The sequence below is a fragment of the Ambystoma mexicanum genome, chromosome 1q (genome assembly GCF_040938575.1).
Source record: "Ambystoma mexicanum isolate Mex_15411 chromosome 1q, UKY_AmexF1_1, whole genome shotgun sequence".
NCBI classification, from domain to species: Eukaryota; Metazoa; Chordata; class Amphibia; order Caudata; family Ambystomatidae; genus Ambystoma; species Ambystoma mexicanum.
In genome coordinates this window covers 809235056-809262111 of record NC_090922.1, presented here as the reverse complement: position 1 = coordinate 809262111, position 27056 = coordinate 809235056, and the positions used below count along the sequence as shown (strand labels likewise).

The window sequence follows — 27056 nt, the reverse complement described above, 5'->3', positions numbered from 1 at the left end:
TCATTAACTAATCTTGTATTCGGACTAGTATATAGAGTTCTGATGCTTGTTAATCTGCTTAGAATCCCATGGTGTGCATATAGTCCGACATCCACTGATCACCGCAGAGAATTGCATCTCGTCTTTCGAGAATCGAAAGGGGACGTTGACAGGGGCGTGCCTGTAACACTATCCGTGACGTGTAGTGTACCCAAAATTCCTCACACGTCGAGGTCCTTCAGATTGGTTTTTTCCGCCCAGCATATTGGTCGCCTTAAGCAGAGCTCGTCCAGAGACATTGTTACTTATTCCATCGACCTTTGGTCGAATATATTATATTATTATTCAGATCACCCTGACCGTCCTTCCTATCGATGTCTGTTCTGGATCTTTGCCGAAACCTCCACAGACCTTTGATGGATGGTGATCCAGTCTGCGTTGCTGACCACGTGGCTGGGCCTTCCAGCCGGCCTACACAATAGGGAGAGTGGGGTCGGGGTGGACATTTCTGTAAATTCTGAGAATGCCTTTCCCTTTCCTCCCTCTTTCCTCTCTGGTCTTCGTCACTTTACCCAGCCTCAGCTATGGAGAGGACTCCATTGAAGTTTTGCCCCTTTTGGAAGGGCAAATTTCCTTGGAGAGATAAGCATCGACGTTGTAACCATTGCTTGCCCCTCGATCATGACGAAAAAAAGGTTGTGCGGCTTGCAAGGTCCTCCATCCGAAGACATTGAAGGAGTGCTGTGTCAAGCCGTGGGTGAGCTCCCGCTCGGTATCGTCTGTCCCCAGCCCCGTCAGGCACGGCTCAGGCACTTCTATGGGGAATGTACACCCCGGCGACAAAGACGAACACTCTCAACTCACTAAGCACACAACCCCAGGACAGTCTTCAACGAAGTCAAAACGGTCCACAGCGCCAATGGGCACACTGGAAGTCTCGGCCGTGCCCGCTGACCGCCAGGTTCGGCAGCCCTCCACGCAGATGCGCCTAGCGACCCGGGCACACTAAATTGAAGGGTGCTACCCCCAATATTCCAAGAACCCTCGCAACGCATCATAAGAAGGCATCTGCCGATGACAAGGCCCCGGTTCCGCCCGAAGACTACACAACCGCAGGCCCAGGCTACGTGCCTCCCTACTGCCGAGGATGTTACCGAAAGCACTGCGAGAATCGTTTCGGCGGATGCTCAGAAGCGACAGACAAAGGATTATACGACGCCCACAGGGATGCCCAAGGATTTGTCGAAATCCAAAGATGGGCTGAAGGAAATGCAGGAACCCCCCCGCCAAGCCTAAGAAGAAGCACAGGGGCACGCAACCTCTGTCGGTTCCTGTCATGGGTATCGGTCAGGTAGTTGGGTCAAGCTGGGTGGAGGCTTGGCAGGCCTGGCATAGGCACACAAAGAACCCATAACACATCCCTCCTTTCATTCCTTCCTAGTATTTGTAGTAACTTCCTGGTTACCACTTCCTTTTGCCAAACAGGAAGTGCATGATAACTCATGAGCTCTCTAGTGTTTGGGTGTGGCTGGCTATATAAGCTTCACCCAAGATTCTTCCAGTGCTTCGTATTGCTTACTGTGAGCTGTATCTGCAACACACTTGCCATGTTCTGTATCAGCCAGCATCTGCTTACCTGCTCCGGATCATCCTGTTTCTGCTTACCTGCTCCGGATCATCCTGTTTCTGCTTACCTGCTCCGGATCATCCTGTTTCTGCTTACCTGCTCCGGATCATCCTGTTTCTGCTTACCTGCTCCGGATCATCCTAATTCTGCTTACCCGCTCCGGATCATTCATCTTCAGCAGCTATCTCCAGTTAAGAGGGGACTTCTACACGGGCACCTGTAAGAACAAAGAAGAACCGCGTTAACAAGCGCACATCAGTAATGATGCGCATACTCACCGAATCTTCTGCGACGCTGGAATCCAGGTTAGTTGCGTGAGCGCACAAACCCCTGTAAGAAAGAAGAGACATTATTCATTGCGCTCGCTCCAATAGCGCGGACACTTAATTCACTGCGCTCTCTCTCTACGCAGTGCATACTTACCAAAAGCCTCTATGCAAACTTACCTAACCACCAAGTCTCCAGTAGCGCTGAACCCAGACTCGAGGCGCTAATACCACATACTTTCTCCTGCAAGGGAAAGGGAGAGACATTACCAGGCGCGCGTGAATTGAAGCTACCAGCAGCTAGCTTCTACACGCAGCGCTACTCACCCACACAAATACTGGCGAACAGACAATATGGAAAATTTTGGACACTCAACATTCTCCGCGCAACGTTCACTTGTGGGAAGGACTTTATAGCCAGTGAAGAAACTGGCGCCTTGAACTCTCAGCCTCGCTGTGAAGGCATAAAACAGCGTTTGGCATCTGAACTCAGCCTACAGACATTGGCACCAATCACATGAGTGAATCACGCCCCTGCGAATGCAGGATGGAGTGCACACCCTACTAAAGATCAAGGTAAGCCCATAGGGGGACATCACAGCACACAGTAAAGAGAAGGGAAGGGCCCAGGGGAATCGGGTGAATTCAGGTCTGAGTGTACACCTTGTATTTGACAGGTATTCCTCCGGGTGAAACAGGGTAAGTGAAGACCCTGGGTCAAGGGAGGCTCATTCATCGCTCCTGCAGAGACACAGGTGAGTGTGACAGTTCCCCGGGAAGATTTTTCGGAAGGCGAAGAAGGTATTTCTTCAGCATTGAGACAAAAATCTCAATGTTTGGCGTCAGAGGATCGTATACAAGAGCCCTTTCCACCTCTAGACCCCTCTAGGTCTTCTGTTTGGACTAGGGAAAATTTTAAAGTTGTATGGAGAGGCTTGACAGGTTTGTAACCCGCTCAGAGCAATCCAGCCCCAAAAGACCACAGGAAGAAGACCTTTTGACCCCTGTGGCTAAATTTCCAAGACTCTTTGATCCCTCTCATGAAGAGGATGTGTACACTTACCTCACTGAGGAGGAGGTTCCTGCAGACACTCAGGATGATGATCATTGACCCTAAGGATATGCATGACCCCACAGAGGGGTGGGGGGAACCCACATATGGGTGACCCTCAGCCTTGGCAGTCTCCAAATCCTTCACCAGATCCTGATGCCCTGTGTTTAGATTCTCACCAAACCACTCCCACTAGACAGCCCTCTCCAGTGGACAATCAAATGTCGTTTAACGCCATGCTGCACAAAGCAGCAGAACATTTCAAAATCGCCACAGATGAAGCTGTTCCTGAGGCTGACTTTGTGGAGGACATTCTTAAAGAGAAACCGCCAGCCAGCCAGGCTATTCCTCTTCTAAACTCTGGCTCCCTCATTATCAACACCTGCCCTCACAATAGGAGTTAATCCAAGGATTGAAAAGGTATTTCAGCCTTCTCCCTCCCTCCCTCCAAACTCACTGGTGGTGACCACTACAAGGAAAAGGGCAGGGGTTCCCCAGTCAACCGGGAAGGCACCCCCTGACAAAGAGTGTAAAAGACGCTACACCCTAGGAAAGAGGGTCACGGCTGCAGCAGCCTTTTTTACGCGCATTGCTAACGGTAATACTACCTTGTTAGCCAGCTACGCGGACGCTCAATGGGCCATATTACAGGAAGGCCTGCAGGATGTTCCTGAACCGCTACGGACTCGTCTTCTGTCCACGGGAACCGAGGACAGACAAGTTAACCAAAGTATACTCAAGAACACTTTGGATTACACTGAGACAGCGGGTCGATCGTTGGCTCAGGGCACCCTCCGAAAGAGACATGCGTGGCTAAGCAACTCTGGGTTCAAGCCAGAAACTTGTGCGTCAACTATTAATAAACCCTTGGAAGAATCCAACCTATTTGGAAGAGCGGTCGACAAATCTCTCGAGACCGCAAAGAAGGAGCACGACACTCTGAAGACGCTAGATCAAATCACACAAAAGTCCTCCACAAGGCCAGGAACTGTTTGTTTATTTTATTTGTAATGCGCGCCAGACCCGGGGGTATCAGGGCGCAGAGGTACATGAATACTTTAAGCTTATGTTACAGGCAAGGTAAAGGTACATGACAATATTTACAATTACAGTATGGTAGAAATCAGATCATAACTACATACACAGAAAGTTGCATAGAGTATAAGAAACGGAAATGTACAGGCAGGGTAATAGTTATATACAATAAACATTTGTACAGAGAATGCACACTAAATATACAATGAGGTTAGTGCCTAGCACACCAGACAGGTGGTCAGGGGGTTTACTGGGTAGGGTTACAGTACCCACTGGTGTGGAGACAATTACTGGTCATTGTCTTTGAGCCATTTAGTAAGGTTTTGTCTAAAGTTAGTGTAGGTTTGGTCAGCTCATAGAGGATAGGGTAAGGAGTTCCAAAGCAACGCTGCCTTAACTGTGAAGCTGCTGCCCCCAACTTTGGAGAGTTTAAATCTAGGCACGGATAGGCAGTTAGTATTGGCTGTTCAGGCGGGCCTACGCAAGGATTTTCTATTGAATCTCTGTAAGGTAACGAGGCGCCGCATTATTTAAACATTTGTGTATGGGAGAGGGACGTTTTCAGACAGATTAATAGCCATAATTATATCGACATAATTATGTTGTCTTCTCAACTCTGAAATGTGTTATTTTTTAGCAATGTTTAAGGCGGCTCTAAGGGCGTTATTGTATTTTCTTAACAATGTATTTGTTAGCACCAATGTAAAGGGAATTACAATAATCCAGTTTGGATAGGATTAAGGCTCCAGCAAGAGTGAGCTGGCTATTTATGGAGAGGAAGGGTTTTCCCGCTCTGATAAGTTTGCAAGTATATGCAGCAGCGGACGCCATGGCGTTTACTTGTTTGGTATGGTATCCTAACGTTTTTACATCTTTGGCAACTTTAATGATGTTACCGTCGATGTTAAAGTCTTGAGACTGGAAGTGGTGCCCAGGATGATGAGCTCCATTTTATCATCATTCAGGCAGAGACCGTGTGCGGCCATCCATGCCTGGATGATGATGTAAACTCTATTTACCAAGTCCGAGTCCTTGTCATGCTCCCCTGAAAGTGGAAGGAGAATCTGAGTATCATCTGGGTAATTAGTGTAGGTGATGCCAAGATGGTCAAGATCATCGAATAATGGCTTGGTAAATATGTTATACAGTGTCAGTGAGAAACATGAGCCCTGGGGCACTCCACAGGTGATAGGGATAGGGTCAGCAGTAGCTGATGGAGAGAAGACTCTCATCGTCCTCTCACTGAGGAATGATTGTGTTACGCTCACCTGGTTCCCACGGGGGCGTGGACCGGAACTGGGCCGCTGTTGTTTCCACCAGCGTGACGTGTAGCACCGAGATGACTGACTGGACTGGCCCGCTCAGCCTAGTTTGTCTGGCTCGCAAGAATATTCTTCTGATGGTTTGGAAGGATGAGCTCTCCATCCTGCGTCGACCGCAGGGGCGCGTTGATGACCAGTTACTTCACTGGCGTAGAGGAATTGGTGAGTTACAGTATTGACTCTAAAGTCCAATTGTTCATAAGAGTTCAAATGTCTGATCTTCACTCTGTCCGATTCCTTGCAGGTTGCCGATTAATCCACTCGAAGATTTCCAAATGGCAATTGGTAAGATTCAGGTAAGTCTATTGTGGTTTTCCCTTTAGGGGCCGGGGTACGGCGATGAAGCAGAGTTGACTGTGCAGACCCGAGATGAGGTGAGTACCTCCCGTGGTAAATCAGGTAAGTCCTTGAGGGTAGCTTGTATAGCCTTAGAGAGTCCCCTTGCTCACCTTGCTGTCTTTGTCTCCTTAGGTGTCGGAGGGCGGCCGCGAGATGGAGAGAGCGAGATGGAATGCTGAAGTACCGCCAAGCAGGTGAGTTCAGAGCGGCGCCGTAGGAATGCGAAGCGATGCTTCAAAGACTTCTGTCTTTCAGTTCCGTGGCGAAATGGATCAGGATTCAGGTAAGGATTAAAGTTAAAACTCCTGTTCTAACCTTTATCCTTCTTTTCTTCTTGTTTCAGGAGTCCCTGGATTGAAGCGGGCGTGGCTGAAGACTGGAGCTGCTGAAAACACGGTGAGCGTTACGCTGCAGCAAACAGAATAACGCGAAGCACGTGTGGCTGTCCGGGCGTGGTTTAAATAGCCTTGGAAGAAGATCCAGGTAAGTATTCTTCCACAGCCCCACCCAAGTAACAAAATAGTCCCTTCAGTAAAATAGTCCCTCCTAAGCCTCATTTGGCTTGAGTCTTCTTGCAGCATGGTCTGCCTCAGGTGAGTATGCAGCATGGTCTGCTTCAGGTAAGTTATCAATAATGAGCCTGGCGCCCATGGCGCCAGGACTGACTTTATCTTTATGAGCCTGGCGCCATAGGCGCCAGGACTGCACCCAAACAGCCCTTAACTGGGGCTTTTGGGCATGCTCCAAGTGGCATGATGCCTGCTTCCGGGGCTGCTGGGCCTGGTCTGGTCTTCTGGGGGCAGGCATCATGACAGATTGTATCCATACTATGGCCTCCCTGGAGAAGTGTGCTGCTGAGCCCAAGTGGTTACATAAGACCATGTGATCCACCAGGTCAAAAGCAGCCGAGAGGTTGAGGAGGAGGAGAAGGGCTGCTTTTCCCTTGTCCCAGGGCTCATCAATTTGGGCTTTAAGATCGATGAGTGCCGTTTCTGTACCATGTTGAGGCCGGAAACCTGATTGGCGGGTTGCTAGGAGATGGTTAACTTGTTGATGAAAATTAATAGCGCCTCACCTGGGGCCATATGGATCCAGATGCCTTTTTCGTGGCCAACGCTTCCCTCAAAACCAGTACACCTCGAGAAACAATTAGTGCTCTCCACAAGGAACCAGCGGATACACCACCCCGTATCCTCAAAGGGGTCAGCGTCGTGGGAAAGAAACGGGACGGAACTCTACCCCCAGAAGCTCCCCGGCCTCAAGTTCAAAATTACCCGAAGATCCGGGCCACCTCCCATGCCTCCCTGGTCAGGGGCCGGCTAACATCATTCCTTCAGGCATGGGAGGGAATAACTACAGACCAGTGGGTGCTGAAGACCGTGGCCCACGGGTACTGTATAGAGTTCGTCCGGTCCCCAACGTTCAGAACTCAACGCGCAAGACGACTGATGGCAGACCATCTGCATATCCTTCTTCAGGAATTCGAGACACCACAAGAAAAGGAAGCCATAGAGGTCGTACCTCTTCCACAGGTAAACAAAGGTATTTATTCAGTGTACTTCCTTGTACCCAAAAAAGATCTCACCATGCGCCCTGTATTAGATCTGCGCCCAGCGAACAAATTTGTAAAGCCTCAAAAGTTCTGCATGGTCACTCTGCAGGAAGTAATTCCCCTGCTCTCACAGGGGGATTACATGGCAACACTGGACATGAAAGATGCATACTTTCGTATTTTAATGTTGCCCGTGCACAGAAAATGTTACGCTCACCGGGTCTCTGCGGGGATGTTGGGTCACGGTTGGAGCCCTCCCTGGAGTTGACTTCCTATGGTCGCTTCATTCCCCCCATTGACTGCCTTTTCGTGGGCCTTGAAGACTGGACCTTTTCCGGCGAGAGGATGAGAGACAATGAGGCTAGTGTAGTGGAGTCGCAGTTCCCTTCCGCCCTTTCGTGCCAGAATGTGGTGCGCAGAAGTTTACCCATGCAGGCTCACCTGATATGTAAGGGCGAGCTCTCCGTCCTGCTTTCCTTCAGCAGGGGCGCTGCGGATGGACCTAGTTACTTCACTGGTCCTGATTGCGGAGGTCCAGACTGGCTGCGACCATTCCGTCTTGGAGGTAAGTGTTTATGATTTTCTTATTGTCCGTGTCCTTGTAGTGACACTGTCCCAAGGGATATTGTTCGTAATGGTATATTGTTCTTTCTCCCCTGTAGCAACGAAGATGACCCAGGAGTACGTGATGGCAAAGGAAGCAGCTCTGGGAGTTTCCACCATTGGTAGGTAAGCGGGTGGTTTTGTAAATAATGACCCTTTTAGCGAGTTGCAGTCTGTGCGATGGCTCACCTTGTGTCTCTTACTCTCTTTGCAGGTGCGGCAGGTTGGCGATGACTGGAGGAGAGTATCCGGCTCCTGATGGTGGTTGGAGGTGAAGATCCGCGTGGAGTCAGCATCCGAAGAAGGTCCTGAGTCGATAGAATTTGGAACATGTAAGGTTGCTGGGCTGTACCTGTCGAGGACTCCGGGAAGGTGAGTATGACTGCGGGCGAGTCGGGAGCAGATGGCGGTGCTTCCGATGATGATGCAATCTCAGGTAAGGCGTGCGCAGCGACTGTTAAGGGGGAAGCGAGTGTCCATGCTCCCGGCGATGATGCATTCCAGGTAAGATGGTCTTTGTGGTTCCGGAGACTGGGAGCGCACGTGCTGGATCAGGTAAGAGTCTTCTGGTCGGCAGTAAGCGTTACGTTGCAGTTAGCAAACTAACGCGAAGCGCCAGTATTCAGGTGGGGACGGCTTATATACCCTGGTCCCAGCCACCCCTGTAGGCTCCGCCTTGTGGCCCCACCCAGCTCCTCCTTCTGCATGTGCCTTTCCTGTGATAATCGGGCCCGCCCGGTCTTGCTGCACGTGCCCCTGGTATTCTGTGTGCTGAGACATAGGCGCCAAGACTGGGTCCATTGGGACCCCGTATGTAGTGGAGGGCTGGGCTCCTGCCTAGTGACATGACAGAAAATACCTCAGATTCATGATACAAGGCAAACACTATCAATTTAAGGTGCTACCTTTCAGCATAGCCTCCGCACCAATGCTGTTTACAAAGGTACTAGCAGTGGCCGCAGCATACCTGCGCAGGCAATCCATCCCGGTTTACCCTTACCTCGACGACTGGCACATAACAGGGGACTCTTACGAAACCTGTCTGTCAAATACCCAAAGAACAATAGATCTTTTATTCAGTCTGGGATTCTCCATCAACGAGAAGAAATCCAGCCTAGACCCCAGTCAGGTCAAGCAGTTCCTAGGGGCTCTTATTCGAACAAGGGACGGCCTCGTCTTCCCCTCCAACGAGAGGGTCCAAAACATGCTGTTTCAAATCCCTCAATATGTAGCCAGCCGAGAGGTGACGGTATGCAAGGCTATGCGACTGTTAGGAATGATGGCGTCATGTATTTATTTGGTTCCTCACGCGCGCTTGCGCATGAGTCCAATGCAGGAGTGGCTCAACAGCCAGTGGTGTCAGGCCAGCGGACAATGGGACGATTTAGTGGTTGTCTCGCCTGCCCTCGTTCTCGCACTACGGTGATGGTCGAGGGAGAACCTCTTGAAAGGGAAATCCTTCACCACCCCCGTAGTGAAGGCCACTCTAACTACAGACGCATCTCTCACAGGGTGGGGAGCTCACCTGCTTGAAAAGTCAGCACACAGAGTTTGGTCGTCAGACATAGCATCCAACCACATAAACCTGTTGGAACTGTTAGCGGTATTCAAAGCGCTGAAAGCTTTTCAAACTCCACTGCAGGGAAAGACGGTCCTGATCCACACAGACAGCACCACGGCCATGTACCATCTGAACAAACAAGGGGGCACTCACTCTCCAGGGCTGTCCAAACTGTCCCAGAACATTTGGAAGTGGGCTGTCGAACACATGTTTCTGCTGTCTCAACATGTTTCAGGGGAACTCAATCTTCTGCCAGACGTACTCAGCAGAGATTTCCCACTACCAATAGAGTATGAATGGCCATTACACGAAGACATTGTCTCCAATGTTTTTCGCGGAATGGAGTTTTCCAGAGATCGGCTTGTTCGCAACTCTGGAGAACGCTCAATGCCAACATTACGCCTCCAGGTACCCCCAGAACCGTTCCAAGGGGAACGGACTCTGGATAACATGGTCAGGGAAATTTGTTTACGCATTCCCCCAGCCCCACCCCCCCCCCCCGGACTCCCCTTCTCAACAAGATAGTGCACAAGATGCACCAGGAACCAGCAACCATGATATTGGTGGCCCCCATATGGGCCCGCCAACCCTGGTTCGCTCATCTGATGGAGATGTCTCCATCTCCTCCGATGAAACTGCCTTGCCCGTACAACATGTTGTCACAAGACAAAGGGGAGACACTTCACCCATTCCCGCAGACATTGAATTTAGCAGCCTGGCTCCTGAAGTCATAGAGTTTGGGCACCTACAACTCCCTCAGAGATGTATGGATATACTCAGGGAGCCAAGAAAACCGAACACTCAATATTGCTATTCCTGTAAGTGGAAGCGTTTTGTCATCTGGTGCAACTCTAAGAGCATCAACCCCATTGACTGCTCTCCTACATATTTTGTTTTATACCCGACTCATTTACTTGACTCAGGTCTGGTCTTTAGAGAGTTAAAGGTTTACTTAGCTGCTCTTTCAGCCTACAATACATCACATTAAAAGGTGTTGTGGTGGAATATACCAGTAATTAAGGCTTTCATGGAAGGAGTAAAGAGAATTCACCCTCCCGTTTCTAACCCAGCTCCCGGATGGGACCTGAACGTGGTGTTGACTAGACTTATGGGGTCTCCTCTTGGGCCCATGTATAAAGCAAGTCTCAAAGATCTCACCTACAAGACTGCCTTTTCAATAGCTATTACTTCCATTAGGAGAGTAAGTGAACTCCAAGCACTCTCAGTTCTAGACCCCTTTGTAACAGTTCACAGAGATAAGGTGGTTCTGTGCACTCACCCTAGGTTTGCGCCTAAATTTATTTCAAAGTTACATGTGAACCAAGCCATAGAACTACTAACGTTCTTTCAGAACCCGTCAAACATGGGAGAAAGAGGCCTGCACACACTTGATGTACGCAGAGCAGTCATATTTTACATGGAAAGAACTCGACCACTAAGAAAAACAAGTTTGTTTTTCGTTTCAGTGGCAGCAGGTAGAGGAGACCCGGTCTCCAAATCTACTATCTCTAGGTAGATTGTCAAATGCATCATACTCTGTTACACTCTTGCTACGAGAGAACTGCCCTTCAAGCCTAGAGCACATTCTACTCAAGGCACTGGGGCTTCTATAGCATTCATTGCAAATGTTCCCCTAGAGTCAATTTGCAAAGCGGCAACCTGGAGTTCTGTACACACCTTTACAAAACACTATTGCCTAGACACTCATTCTAGGTCTGATTCAGGTGGGACAGGCAGTACTAAGACATCTTTTCACTACTGTTCCTTCTCGCATCCCACCTCCAACTCCGGGTACTGCTGGGCAGTCTATGCACAGCATGTGATTCTAAGCAGATTAACAAGCATCAGAAGACATGCATTACTTACCGTAAAAGCATTTCTGATGATTGTATCTGCTTAGATTCACATACGCCCACCCTTCCTCCCCACTCAGATGGAAGAAACATAGACGTCTTACTACTTTCTCTCTTTTCTGTACTCACTCACGATATTCCTAGGCTCCCTCACGGCAGAAGAAATACAATCAGAAGGACCTCGACGCGTGAGGGATTTTGGGTACACTACACTTCACGTTAGGGATAGTGTTACAGGCCCGCCCATGTCGACGTTCCCTTTTGATTCTCGAAAGACAAGATGCAATACTCAGCGGTGACCACTGGATGTCAGACTATATGCACAGCATGTGAATCTAAGCAGATACAATCATCAGAAATGCTTTTACGGTAAGTAATGCATGTTTTAGAAGGTCTGTCAAAAAAGCAAAAGAATAAACAAACAAAAATAAAATTCTCACCATGCTGACTATCAGCCAAATAGAGATCATGAGAACTTAAAAGTGAGCGTACCTCTCTAGTGTGGCACGGGTGAGAATTGTATTCCAATTCAGATCATTGGAGATATGTTGTGGTAATCAAGCATATGAGAGGCCCCATTCATCGGCAATCTATAACAAATAAAAAAGGTATGTAGCAAATAATATTTGTCCAAAAGATATGAATAAAATTATAAGACTGGGGAAAAAGTATCATTGCCTACCTGCTTGTTGCAAAGATGTGGGTCAATTGCTGCTTAATTTGTTGCTTTGTAGTCATACAAGTCCCAGCGGGGCATTATATGATTTGGATCTGAAGGTAACATACAAAGCTCATACCATAGAGTGTGACATATTAACTCAGTACTTAGATAAACGTACGGAACATGATGTTCTTACTCGCATATCTGGCGGTAGTCCTCCCGTTGTGAATTAGTGTGTCGCTGCGCAGCAGGTTCAGCGCTCTGTAATTTATTGAGGTATGTTGAATGTGGTCAGAAGGGTAACAGATTCTAATGAGCAGTTAAATGAATCCCGCATACATCTTGGTTAGTACTTCCTCTCCAGGAATGAGTAGCAGTGTGTCTATTCGATGCCAAAACCCAGAAGTCCCGTGTGACATGGAATGAGACTGTGTACGGCGTGCAGTGTGTCCCGGCGGGGGCATTGACGTCCTATGTAAACAAATGCAGTAGACGCGTTTTGGATGGCTACACAGATGCCTGCAAGCCCCTGAATGTGTATTTACAACTATATGTTGGCTGTCAGTAAATGTTTGTCCTACACTATCAAATGCCTCTGCTGAGATGAGGCATGATTTCATTTGGTATGGTCACCATGGTGATAACATGATTCATGAGAGCATGCAGAGTTTTAACAATAATAGCACCAAATGTGAATAGTACTATTCCCACTATGGTCTTCTCTCTAATCAGATGATCAAGGCACTTGGCACACTACCCCAAACCCATGACCCGGACAACATCCTTTTAGACACTCCTGTTGCTCAACCCACGGGCTCATCACCTATTGACGACCAGATGCTTTTTAATAACCTTCTCAAGAAGGCGGCTGACCATTTTAAGATCACCACCCAGGAAGCCATCCCTGACTCAGACTTAGTGGAGGACATTCTTAAAGAGAAGGTCCCGGTCAGCCAGGCTATTCCACTCCTAAATTCAGTGACGCCATCACTCACTCAGGCATTGAACCCCCAAGTATAAAAAAAATTCCGACCGGCACACTCAGACCCTCTGTACATCAGAGGCCACCTGGTGCCGGACTCCCTGGTCGTTACTACCACCAGGAAACAGGCGGGAGTGCCACTATCCTCGTCAGTCTCCTCTGGGCAAGGATTGCAAAAAACTGTACCCTCTCATCAAACATGTCCCTACCTCTGCTGCGTTTTGTACCAGCATCGCCAATAACACCATGCTCATTGCGAGCTATAGTGATGTGAAATAGGGACTTGTACAGGAGTGCCTCCATAACGTCCCAGAACCGACCCCCACCCAACTCCTACCGGTGGTTGCTGATGGTCACCAAGTAACGCAGAATATCCTAAAAAACATCCTGGATTCGGCTGAAACAGCGGGACGCATCCTCGCTCAAGGGACTCTCCTAAAGGGCCATGCCTGGTTGAAGAATTCGGGTTTCAAGACAGAGACTCAGGCTTCCCTCATCAATAAACCGGTGGAAGATTCTGATCTTTTTGGTAAGGTGGTCCATGAGGCCCTGGAAACTGCTAAAAAAAGAGCACGAGACTCTCAAATCCCTAAATCAAATCTCAGCCAAACCCGTTGTCCAGCAAGGGGCATTCAATACCCGCCGGTCCTTTTGCGGGCAGTCCTTCTCCCTTTGCTCCCAGGCGCAGTATGGGTCAGGTGGAGCCCCTTGGTTTTCCGGTCAGGGTACTTACAGTGGATTCCAGTCCCCACTACAGTGGGGATTTCGACATGGGAAGGGTAGGGTAGAGGGAGAAATTCTGCAGCCAAAGGCTCTCCTACCCTACTAGCAAATGACTCCGCAGTATGGGTCCCCTCCCATGTCTCCCTGTCGGGGGGGGAAGTCAAACATCTTTTACACATGCATGTGAGGGGATCACCTCAGATCAGTGGGTACTTAAGACCATCGCCCACAGGTACTGCTTAGAATTCCTGCACCCACGCCGCCACCATCCACCCAGGGGCAGACAACTGTCGACAGAGCATCTGTAGATGCTGTTGGAAACGGTCCAGCTCCTTCTAGACAAAGGGTCGATCAAGGTTGTCCCTCATCTTCAGGTAAATGAGGGTATGTATTCAATATACGTCAGTGTACCCACAAAGGATCTGACCATGCACCCTGTTTTAGACCTGCATCCTGCAAACAAGTATGTCAAACCTCAAAAGGTCAGGATGACAACTCTTCAGGAGGTAGGTAATCCCTCTGTTACAACAGTGGTATTACATGGCCACCTTGGATATGAAATATGCATACTTTCATGTTTCAATGATGCCAGCGCGAAGAAAGTACCTCGGGTTCAAGATGGAAAACGCTCACTATCAGTTAAAGGTGCTCCCCTTTGGCATTGCTTCAGCCCGAGGGTGTTCACGAAGATTCTAGCAGTAGCAGCTGCTCACTTGCGCCAGCAGTCCATTCCAGTGTATCCTTATTTCGAAGACTGGATCATAACCAGAAACTCGTACCAAACATGTCTGGGGAACACACAAAGGAAAGTAAATCCCCTTTTCAATCTGGATTTCTCAATCAATGAGAAAAAAGTCTGGTCCTCAGTCAAGTCAAACGGTTTCTGGAGGCCCTAATTTGGACAGAAGACGGCCTTGTCCTTCCCTCCAGTGAGAGGGTTCAAAACATGCTGTTTCAAATCCCTCACTATGTAGCCAGTCCCCAGATGACCGTATGCAAAGCTATGCCGCTATTAGGGATGATGGCCTCCTGCATCTTCCTAGTTCCACTCCGACCATCTGCTCATGCGGTCATTGGGACGATCTAGTGGTTGTCTCGACAGCCCTCGTTCAGTTTCTACAGTGGTGGTCAAAATAAATCCTAAAGGGAAAATCCTTTACCACCCCGCTAGAGAAGCCCCTCTCACCACGGACGCATCTGTCAGGATGGGGAACACACCTCCTAGAACAGAAAGAGCGCGGCATCAGTAGCCGCGAAACACATCAGTCTGTTGGAACTACTGGCGGTGTTCAAAGCACTGAAAGCATTCCAAACTCTTCACAGGGTTCTGGTCCTCACAGACAGCACCACATCCATGTACTATCTGAACACGCAGGGGCACTCGCTCTCCAGGGCGATCCAAACTGTGTCAGAACATTTAGGAGTAGGCACTCAGACACAACATGTTCCTACTATCACAACACGTTTGAGGGGAACACAATCTTCTGGCAGACGTGCTCAACAGAGACTTGCACCTACCCATAGAACATGAGTGGCACTTGCACATACATATTCTACTCAACGTTTTTGCAGAATGGGATCATCCAGACATCAACTTGTTTGCAACTCTGGAGAACGCCCAATGTATAGATTACGCCTCTCGGTACCCTCAAACAATCCAAAGGGAACGGTCTCTGGATAACATGGTCTGGGAGATTTGCTTACCCTCCCCCCAAACCCACTGATTCCCAGAATAGTGCAAAAGCTGTACCAGGAACAAGTCACGCTTATCCTGGGGGCACCAATGCGGGCTCGACAGCCATGGTTCTCACATCTAATGAGAATGTTAGTCTCCCCTCCCAAGAAACTGCACTGCCCGTACATGTTGTCACAAGACTTGGGTAAGAGACACTACACCCATGCCCCCAAACACTTAGCAGCTTGGCTCCTGAAGACGTTTGGGCATCTCCAATTACTTCAAAGATGCATTGTTAGGGAGAATTCCCAGAAATGTGCTAATTCCTCTCTACCTTAGAGACCCCCAGCACTTTTGCTGGATTTTAGGACTTTTAATTTTTAACCTGGAGAGAGTGGGACCCTTTTTCCCACTCTCATGTATTTTTTGTGTGATTTGGACTCTGTGTTTCTTTTAACTTTGGAGTCTGACAAACTCCATAGGCATCATCGTTACATTGTGGCACACAGCACCTTCAGTGCAGTGACACAGGGAAGTCTCTTAGATTTCCCAAAGGTTTAAATACCTTCTCTTGGATAAACTACTGTTTCCAAGAGCAGTGAAGTGAAATTGACTTTACTTACATTTCTAACTTTCTAGACCCAGCACACACCATCTAACAATAGGGTGCTGGAGGAGTTACTTAGTATAACCTTTGTCTAGTTTCTCATGTAACATTTTTATGTTACCCTTTCTACAATTAATGGCTGGTGGCAGTGGTTTACTTTTAACTACCGTAGTGCGTTTGCAGCTGCAGTAAGGCACCCATGGGTCAAAATGAACCTGGTCTTCTTTTTTCGCAATTTTTTGTTGGAAAGGTCCTTCTTGAGATTTACTCAGGTTTGGTCCCTTTGTTCGTTTTGTCTTTGGCGGGATTCACGAGTGTAGCCCGCCTCTGGCTCCAGGGTGTCTGGCAGGGGAAGGAAGTTAGGGAGGTGCCCGAAACTCCCTGTGCTTAATCCCCTTGGTTACAGGAATGCACCCAAAGGTGATTGGGTGGCTGGCTGTCCCGCGAGGACAGCCACCCTGCTGTGTGATTGACAGCTAGGCTGGAATGAATGAGAGAAACCTGCATAAAAGGCGAGGCTTTTTGGCTTGGAAGGCAGAGTCGACCACTGGACAAAGGAATCCGAAGAAGAACTTGCAAGAGACGCCTGCTGCAACTCCTGGACCGTTGGTTTGCCCGGTGAAGCCCTGCTGCTGTGCTGAAGCTCCAAATTCACAAGGAGGACTTCTGCCCTTGAGTTGGTGGGACCAATCAACTCCAAAGTGAACTCGTCTGGACATCCTCTCGGAGCTGGCTGTACTTCCTTGCTGCTGCAGGAACCGAAGTGCCAGGGAGAGGAACACCAGATTGGAGTGCATCACTTTTAAGTCAGACCCGAGCTGCTGGAATATCCTCCGGGCTCCCAGGAAGCAGGAACTGACCAAGCCTGAGCCACCTCAACAGAGTGCTGGACCACAGAGACGAGGAAAGTCCAGAGTGGTAGCCGAGCACTGCGCTGGTGCTATTTGCAATAAACGTGAGGAGCTAAAACCGCGACGTGCTACTGAATTGAAGTTTGCCCTTTGCTGCTGCTGACCATCCCATTGCAGTGCAGTAGTCCTCCAGACGTCCTCCCTCTTGTCCCCACGACTGAGGCCCAGGAACAGGATATGCAGAGCTGCACAGGAACAGAAACCAGCTGGAAACCTTTCTTATAACCAAAGGTACTGTAAAACTAAGGGGACTTATCTCTTGTTGTGTAGCCTTACTTGTTCTCAGTAAAGACTTGTCTTGGTTGCTTCTGTAGAGTTTTTTTTACAGCTTCTTTACCTCACAAGCCTCCTAGCTTGTGGCCCTAAATTGATTCTACTTTTCTACAAAGACTTCTAAAACATTGTACAAGACTTTTACCTACCTGCAAGAAGTGCTTCAGCTCACCTAGCCTTTTGCCCAATTGATATTGTCTGGCCCAGCTCCTTGAATTACTCTTCTTCCCTCTGATTGTGTGTTTTGCCTTCATTCCATGACAGGGTTAACTTACTTTGCATTGGGAGTTCCAAAAGTACTTACCTGCTTCAGAATATTTGTGTGATCTCCTCATGTTTTATTCTAATAACCCTTTACTTTGACACCAAGCTCCGTATTGCTCTAAATGTACCAGTGATATATTAATGTCCAGTGTCCTAGCAATGTAAGTCACATGACGGTTTAGGAAGTGTCTGTGTGCAATCCCAAATGGGTACTTGCTGATTTAGAGAAACTAAGAGTGTGTATTTTGGAGTGCATGTGTGTTACTATTATATCGCTCCCTTCTGAAGAAGGCTTATTCAAACTGACTGTTAAATAAATAATTGTTTAATCAAGAAACCTTGAGTATCAGTGTGTATCTGGATACTTGTCACATTGACTCCTCTTGAGATAAGCCTGGCTGTGCAGCCACACTACCAACTTGTGTAGAACAGACTTATACCAAAGGTTGGGTTCCTATTGCCAGGAGGTCAAGGTTGTTGTAGTGCACCCAAAGGGTACTGCACCAGATCTTGCCTAACATGCATGGACACACTTAAAGAGACACAAAAACCTAAAACCGGACATTGTTACTCCAATAAGTGGAAACCTTTTGTCATTTGGTGCAACTCTAAAAACATCAATCCTATTGACTGTTCACCTAAAGATATAGGGCCTCATTACGGGTCCAGTGGTAAAATCGGTAGGTTGCCGCCAGACGCGTAAAAGAATTACTGGTGCCTGACTTCCTGGTGCCACCGGGCTATTCCAAGTCCGGTGACGGGAAGTCAGGCACCAGTAATTTTGTTAGTCCCCATTCTATTGGACTCCATGGGAATGGGAAAACAGGAGCACCGGCACCGTTAACAACGTTAACAACGGTGCCAGTGCTCCCGTGAGAACTCTGCGAGCGGTAGCCATCCCGCCCGGCAGGTATGCCCCGGGCAGGACGGCACCCGCCCACATAGTTGTACTGTACCGGTCCGGAAACAGTGCCGGTACTCTTTGCTGCTGTTCCTTCACATATCCATCCACCATCTCCTGGTACTGCTCACTAGTCTATGCACAGCATGTGATTGTAAGCAGATTCAGAAGCATCAGAAGACATGCATTACTCACCGTAATCATATTTCTGATGATTGTATCTGCTGCTGTGAAAATGAGAAGGTGAGTCTCCACCCGTCGATCTGCGGTACTATTGTGCCGTTCAGATCGAGGGAGGTGTCGTTGGAAAGGGGAGCCTCTCCCGTTTCCCATGTAGGTCTTTGCCGGGGCTTGTGGGTAATAAATTCTGGGGCGAATCGCACAAGTCAGACATCTGTGGATTCCCACGGATGTCTTCTTTTCTGAAATGCATGGGGTTCCCTGTTTTCTTTTGTGGCTGCGACACCCAGGCCCAAATCTGTAGGTTGGCTCCCCAAACCCTTTGTGGTATAGCAGTGGTTTAGCCTTTCCCTTTTGCACTCAGGTAGGTGCACCCACACATCTGAGGTACCGTTTTCGTCGGGACACTTGTGGGAACGCGGGAAGGTAGAGCGTGGTTTGGTGGGTGGGCAGAGTGAAATGTCTGAAAATTGAGTTTCTTTTCAGCAAATTTCGGACTTTGCCGGGGATTGTGGGTAATATATTGTGGGCCGATTCACGCAAGTCAGACCTCTGAGGATTCCCATGGTTTTCTACTTTGCGGAAATGCATGGGGTTCCCTATTTTCCTTGGTGGCTGTGACACCCCAGGCCCAAATCTGTAGGTTGTCCACATGAGCAAAATTCCTCAAAATCTGCTCTGCCAAAAGACTTGGGGTTACCAGTGGTGTAGCCTTTTCTCTTTGCGCCCAGGTAGGTGCACCCACACATGTGAGGGACTGTTTTTGTCGGGACACCTGTGGGAACGCAGGACATGTGGTGTTGGCGGCGTGTTTCGGCCGGTGGCCAGAATGAAATGTCCCAAAATTGAGTTTTTTCGACAAATTTCAGACTTTGCCGGGGATTGTGGGTAATAAATTCTGGGGCGATTAACACAAGTCAGACCTATGTGGATTCCCACGGGTGTCCTCTTTTCGGAAATGCATGGGGTTCCCTGTTTTCCTTGGTGGCTGCGACACCCCAGGCCCAAATCTGTAGGTTGTCCACAAAAGCAAAATTCCTCAAAATCTGCTCTGCCGAAAGACTTGGGACCAGTGGTTTAGCCTTTTCCCTTTGCGCGCAGGTCGGTGCACCCACACATGTGAGGTAACGTTTTCGTCGGGGAACGTGGGAAGGTACGACATTTGTTGTGTTTGCGTGGTTTTCATACCATTTCGGCACATTTGCTGCTGCACTTTGTCACACAACTCTTTCATTTCCCAAATGTGACCTACCTTTAGTCACTGCTTTAGGCACTATACACTTTTGTAACCTGCACAAGTCACTTATCCTTCTAAAGGTCTGCCTGTGCTCTTTCAAAAAATGTATGCATGCCCTTCCTCACCACATTTGTTTTCCTTATTTACACATGATAAGTACGCCTGTTTAGGCCTTAAGCATAAAAATCCTGTGTACCATGGCTCAGTTTTTGGCTTGTGGTATTGCTTGTTTTGTGAAACAGTATGAAAAATGTGTGATTTCCTAACTGGAAGAGTCGGGGGAATGTAGCAGAGCATTGTTTTTCTATAAATTCACAGAAGCCATTGCCTTATCGGGCCAACCATGTCCATCACATACCTTTTTTTTCTGTCATTTTCCTGATTTTTCCCCAAACTATGGAATTTGTCCTTACATAGTTGTTGCCTGACCTGCGTAAATCGCCCCTTCCTAAACTTAGCAACTTTGCAAAAAAAGGACAAAATGGCCTACCTCTCACAAAATGGCTGGTTACCATATCAAAATATGTTCTTGAAAGCCTGGAAAATGGGGAATTCAGCACAGCAAACTATTTGTTCCTAGCACTGACAAGGAAAAAACCTCAAGCTTCTTTGTACATCATTTTATTGGCATTTACTGAAAAAACCCAACATTTTCTCCCTTTTTGGTTATTTACTCTCACCCGCCTACACCAGACTGGGATTCCTTGGTGGCGTTACGACCGCCTACATGTGGGGAAAAAGGGGCCACATTTGGCCCAGATATCTCGTGTAACAAAAACGTTACAAGGGATTGAATGTCGACATACCAAAATCGCCAAAAAAAGCCTTGGCACTAGGGGGAAATCCCCTGGCACTTAAGGGGTTAAAAGAACTTTTATAAGGTAGCTTTTCTAATTACGGTAACATCTATTAGAAGAGTAAGGGAATTAAGTACAGGTACTCTTGGTTACAGAACCCTTTGTATCCATAAACGCAAAGTGGTCTTAAGGACACATCCATGATTTTCAACAAAATATAGCTCAATATTTTATGCCAACCAATCCATCCATCAAACTACCTACCCCAACCCTTGGCATAGAGGGGAACAAGCCTTACATGCACTTGATGTAGGTCGAGCGGTAATGTAACGGCTTTAAAAAAAAATTAAATCTGAAAACACGCCACTTCTTTGTTCATTTGCCACAGGTCGGGAGGAGGCCCCCGTATCTAGGGCCACTATTTTAGGATGGATTGTTAAATGTAGGAATTGGCCCAAAATATCAACAACAAAAAAGCTGAATGCGCATATACTGTGCATTCGGCATTGACCAAAATATTGAATGCCATAATGCCGAACAGGGGGAGCTGGGGTAGCGGGGGTGTCCCCTGCTCTTCTTGTTCAGCATTATAGGTTTCAGGGGTTGCAGCGGTGTCCCCCGCTTCCATGACATTGGAAGCGGGGGACATAAAAGAAAACAATAGAAAAAAGAACTGTGCTGCACCAGCTCCAACCCACATTAGTGTGAGGGAACTGGCGCTGCAGGGGTACAGGAGAGTCAGCAGCACATTTGTGTGTGTGTACCTCCGAAAAAGGTAACTGGCGTTGATCTATGTAATCACTGCGCAACAGGATTTTGCTATTCAGTCTTTTTCGGATTCGCAATTTCCTGATGCGCAGTAATCACGTAGATCCTCAAATGTATCCAGTTTTGTTCATAAAAATGTATCCTTTACACCTATAGCTCATTCGACATACAGCACCTGAGCAACATTGGCATTTATTGATTATGTCCCTCTAGCAAAGCTGCAGTTCAGTACATATATTTAAACACCATTACTATGTACTATGTAGATGCACAGGCAAGAGCCAAATCAAAGGTGGATCAAGCAATTCTTAAAAATCAGTTCTCATCTGTTCCCACTTCTCACCCACCAACTGCTTCAGGTACTGCTTGCTAATCTTTGCATAGCATGTGAATCTAATGAGATTCACAAGCCCCAATAGACAAATATTCCTTACCCAGGAATTGTATATCTGTGAGTTATACCTGGTCAGAATCCCATGCGCACGCTCATCCTCCCTGCAAGGGAAGTCGAACAGTGGATAGAGACAATCTTCATTCAGTTAGACACAAAAAAATATGTTCAGGGCAGGAAAACAAACAATCTGAAAATGTTGATGCGTAAAGGATGGTGTCCATGTGCACGTAGGAAATGGACAGTGTGATAGGAACTCCCCTGGTAGTGCCCAGTTTTTCAAAATGCAAAAAAGAATATTTAATACTCCAAACAAAATACTAAATGGAGGACTATGCATAGTGTTAGGTAAGAATTGATGTAGTAAAACTGTGTGAGACTACACAACACTTATCTACTTGGTTTTCGGTAACCCACCTTTTGGTTATAGGCCTGCACTACTCAAGTTGGTAGTGTGATTGAGCAGCCAGGCTTATCTCAAGAGGGGTAAATTAGAGCTGTAGCAATGAAATTCGCAAATACAAGTAGCCTAGTAAATGATTTAAGGTATAAATAGTTATTTATTTAACATCAATGTTTAAATAAGCGTTCTTTAAAAAGGGCAAGATATGTAACAATCAAATATACTTTAAAATACTTTTCCAGAATCCGCATACGTTTAGTGGATACTCGTTAGAGATGCTTTTTACACACTTCCAACACATGGCGGTGACTTCATTCACAAGGAAAGTAATGGCATTTATATATCACTAGTTGTACTTTGCAGATTCTGAGGTTGCACAAAGGAAAGGTGAAAGGAAGGAAAAAGGTTAAACAGGTTCTCAGGACATATGAGTATACTTAAACCTTCCAATGAAGTCTAGACAAGCCTTTCCCAGCAATAACAGTCTAAAAACAAGTTATCACCTCTGAGGGACAGAAATATCAAAGTCAATGGACTAGAAGAGTCTGCAAGGAGCCAGGACAGCCAAAGTCAATGGAGCACGGTCTATGGTGCAGGTTCACTTCTTAGATAATAAGTCTTGCACAAAGTTAGAGAGTGTTGTAGAAATCACTTGTAGGGTCACATGCTGTTACACTTGTGAAAAGCAGAGTTGGAATCAACTCCAACAAAATTAGCCAATGCAAGCCTCAACTAAGAAGAGCACAGCTAAAGACACTGAGGTAAGTACCCCAAGTCTAAACATTACCTCTGGTTGGAAGAAGAGTGGTCCAGCTGAATTCTGTCCTGTTGCAGTGATGCAGATCCTGGGTTCCGGAGCCTCAGTCATGGGGACAAGAGGGAGGACTCCTGCAGCAGCAATTTGGAGGTTGTCGGCAGCTATGGCCTCTTTTCGGGTCAGCAGGGCTTCGCAGTTTCAGTGCGCGGTAAACAGCACCACTGCAGATCTTGGATACCAGTTGGGCTTCTTTCACTCCTTGAGTCCTGCACTCTGGTGAGGGGACTCTAGCTCTGGCTGTCCTGCTTCTGGAGAGTCCTTAGGAGACTCCTGGAGCTTCTGGCCGGATTGAAGATGTTGCACTAGACTATGGATTTCTCGACCCCTGGCGATCGGTTCTTGCAGCAGTGAAGAAGTACAGCCAATCGGGGAAGGTTGTCCATTGGAGTTCGTCTCAGGGTTAGTTGGTCCCACTAACCCAAGGGAAGAAGTCATCCATTCCGGAGCTTCTCTTGTTGATCAGCAGCAGGGCTTCACCAGGCAATTCAAAGGTACAGGAGGATGCAGCAAGCTTCGTTCACGCTTTCTTCATCGGGTGTTTCTCCCAGTGGTCGACTTTGCTCAGTGGTCCCAAAACCCTCGCCTTTTAAGCAGGTTTCTCCCGTTCATGCACAGCATAGGCTGTCACTCAAACAGCAGGGTGGTTGTCCTAAAAAGGACAGCCAGCCAGCCAATCAAGACTGGTTGCATTCATGCCCTCCTAGAGACAAAGGACAGGGGAGTTTTGGGAACCTCCCTCAAATCCGGCCTTTCCAGACACACTGGAGCCAGAGGCGGGTTTCAGGACTGAAGCCGGCCAAAAGCACAATGAACAAAGGGCTAAAATCTGGCTTGGCATGCAGAGTAAAACCCACTAAAGACCTCACAAAGAGAAAATGGCAAAAAAAAGAAGACCAGGGCCATTTTGACCAAATGGTCACCCATGAGTGCTATACTGCAGCTGAGGGTTCAGCCTGCGGTAGAAAAGCACAATGGTAGGAAAATTAAACCACTGCCACCAGCCATTAGTGAGGGTAACATAAACAATGTTACATTAGAATGTAGGATAAGGGGCTACTACGTAGCCCCCCAGCACTCCACATAAGATGGTGTGTGCTGGACCTACAAAGAGAAAAGGTAAGTAAAGTCAATTTCACTTTACTATTCTTGGGAACAGTAGTTCTCACAAGAAAAGTTATTTAAACCTTATGAGAAATCTAAAGGATTTCTCTGTGACACTGCACTGAGGGTGCTGTGTGTCACCATACAAAATGTAGATGCCTATGGAGTTTGTCAGACTCCATAATCAGAGGGAACACATAATCCAAATCAGGTCAAAACACATGAGGGAGTGAGAAAAAGGTCTCACTCAGTCCAGGGTTAAAATTAAAAAGTCCTAAAGTCCAGCAAAAGAGCTGGGGGTGTCTAAGGTTGGAGGGAATTAGCACAGAAATGAGAATTCTCCCTAACACATAGCATGGGATTCTAAGCACATACAAACGACAAAAAGACGATTACTGGGTAAGTAATATTTGTAATTCTCTTGCCCCATTCTTCATCCGTTACTTTATATATTTGGCTGTTCAGCAGGGTTCCAGCAGTGTACATTTTCACCTACATTTGAGATGGTGTCTGCCAAACCCCTGAAGATGGGGTAAATGTTGTTAATCCCTGGAGAACACGGCAGCCTGCCAAATCCTGGTGTACATCTTTTCCCTTCCTTAAAGATACCTACACTCAAAGGTTGAGCACATCCACATTCCCTCCAGAGCACATGAACATTTTGTTTGTCACCCCACCTTCCATCCCCCATCGTCAGAACAATCTCAGATACTCACCCACCTGCTTACTCGTTTGCCACCCACTGATTAGTAGATCCCACTTAAGCTTTGGGAAGAAAGCTGAGGATTAAGGTGTACCTCCCCTGGATCACTAGCCCCAAACATAACCTGAGTGGACCATCTGAAAATGAAACTGATTGCTTGATAAACAGTAGGAATTATTTCTGCAGACTGTATCGCTGGGCTTTTTGTACATTTTCTCTCACCTGTTGTTTTCTTTTTCCACTCTCTCTTTAGGAGTAGGATTGGCAGACTTCAAAGGAATCATGTCGTTTGTCTCCAAAATTGACTTGGGTCCTGCACGGCTCCCCCTGCAGATTAACAAAAGCATTGATCTTGCTGCCGCAGTGGATAAAATGAAGGATCTGGGCCTCTTTGTGCAACCACTCTCTGTGAAGACGTCACATGTTTCTTGAGACTTTAATAATTGACATCCTGACTCTGCTTAGTACCAGCCTCCAGATTGTACCGGCACCTTACAGTGATGGAAAAAAGGAGAGGAGAGGAGGGGACTGGACTTCCTTTCTGTAGGATGGTGCGCAGATTTCAGCATGGTGCCGTCTCCTATCTCATCTCCTGCAAGGATCCTTTTTAATAATGACCCATGCCTGAAATAACATTCCCTTTTACTAGTCTAATAAAATAATTGATGATCGAATCTCTTATTTGTCAGTTAGACGTATGCGAAACTGCTGTGTAAACTGTCACCCAGGAGCCCACCAAATTATATGTTAAGTTCATATTTGTAGAAACAACTGATGCAGAAGCGGGACAAGGAATCAGAATAATTGATCTGGGTAGGCAGGTGAAGGCTCTAAAGAGCATTTGCATTGCGTGATACTGTAAACCTTTATTTTTTGGCCCCTCTTATATCTAGAAGTAATCCTAATTTAGGAACCTCATTTCCAATCACTTGGACTGATGAATCAACCAAAGGTGGAACCAGTTTGACAGATGCAAATGCTGTCTGGCCTTTCTGGAAGATCAACAATAATGAACCGGCCAGAATTCCAATTTTGTTCTTCAACATCATAAGTGAGTGAAGGAAAGCACATCTGGTTTTCCAAATCTGCCCACCCCCAAACCATGTTGTATAGCTGCAGGGTAGCTGGAAGGAAAGTTGAAGCATTTAATAACCAGAAGTATGCCAGAGAACGTCTACCTCCCAGTCTCTCTCAACTGTTTCTGCTCTTTTGTTACTGCTCCACACCACTGCTCTAGAACAGAGTGGGTCCAGCTGCACAAGATTATCAGGGTACTACACCACTTCCCCCTTTATAATATACAATTACAAATTCACTAATATAAATACAAAATTAACTTTGACTTACTACAATATTAAAAGGCTACATAACCAACTGCTACTGCAATAAAATATAGGCCTGGCAGAGTGTGGAGGTCGAGTGTGGAGTCTGCAGGAGCTGACACAGTATTTTCTCCAGCTCTATTGAGGAGGAGCCTACTGCCTCTACTAAACTCTATTGAGGAGGAGCCTACTGCCTCTACTAAACCTACAACAGGCCGCGGAGCGGGCCGCGGAGTGTGGAGGTCGAGTGTGGAGTCTGCAGGAGCTGCCACAGTATTTTCTCCAGCTCTATTTAGGAGGAGCTTACTGCCTCTACTAAACCTACAACAGGCCGCGGAGCGGGCCGCGCAGTGTGGAGGTCGAGTGTGGAGTCTGCAGGAGCTGCCACAGTATTTTCTCCAGCTCTATTAAGGAGGAGCCTACTGCCTCTACTAAACCTACAACAGGCCGCGGAGCGGGCTGCGGAGCGTGGAGGTCGAGTGTGGAGTCTGCAGGAGCTGCCACAGTATTTTCTCCAGCTCTATTGAGGAGGAGCCTACTGCCTCTGCTAAACCTACAACGGGCCGCGGTGTGTGGAGTCTGCAGGAGTCCGCAGGATTCGCGGAAGCCCCAGGTAAGAAACGCACCTGGGAGAGTGCTGTAGCCTTCTTAGCCTTCTAAGTCTGCCCCGGAACTGTCCACCACCGATTGCTAGTTGAACACATACTAAAAGACGTCTGGATCCTGAATCTTCTATATACAAATGCAGCATCTATCCCAGGAACTGCTAGCTCCGTGGGGATAGCGTGTGTGGACTGCGGGTCTCTGTCCTTTGACCCACTCGCTTAAGCCCCCTCTGTTTCGTTTTGACCTTCTTGGCCCACAATGGAATAGCTAAACGACAATTGCTAGCTGTGGGCGTGCGTGGCTAGCTTGTGGGGATTGCAGCACCACGTCCTTTGACCCTCACGCTTCGAGCCCCCCCCCCCAGTTCGCTCTCTGACTCCAATTGGATTACACGACCGAGCCCCTTTGTCTGCCTATGCTTACTGCCTGCTTTTCTGCTTCTCCGCCTCCTCTTGAACGCCGTGTTAGCTGGCATAGAGGAGCGGCGCGAGTGGGGACGGCCTCAGGCCCCTGGAGTTTGCCTGACTGAGCCCAATTACGTGACTG

At 47.6% G+C, this 27056-nt stretch overlaps 1 protein-coding gene across 3 annotated transcripts in view; it reads left to right on the top strand.

Annotated features, from left to right (window-relative positions):
• The window catches only part of NPL (N-acetylneuraminate pyruvate lyase), a 643702-nt gene extending 618446 nt beyond the window's left edge, over positions 1 to 25256 (top strand). For all 3 annotated transcript variants that reach the window (XM_069641412.1, XM_069641411.1, XM_069641413.1), the window contains one exon: positions 24836 to 25256. In XM_069641412.1, coding sequence (XP_069497513.1) covers positions 24836 to 25014 — 179 coding nt within the window. In that variant the 3' untranslated portion in view covers positions 25015 to 25256. The remainder of the gene's footprint in view (positions 1 to 24835) is intronic.
• Positions 25257 to 27056: the final 1800 nt, after the last annotated feature.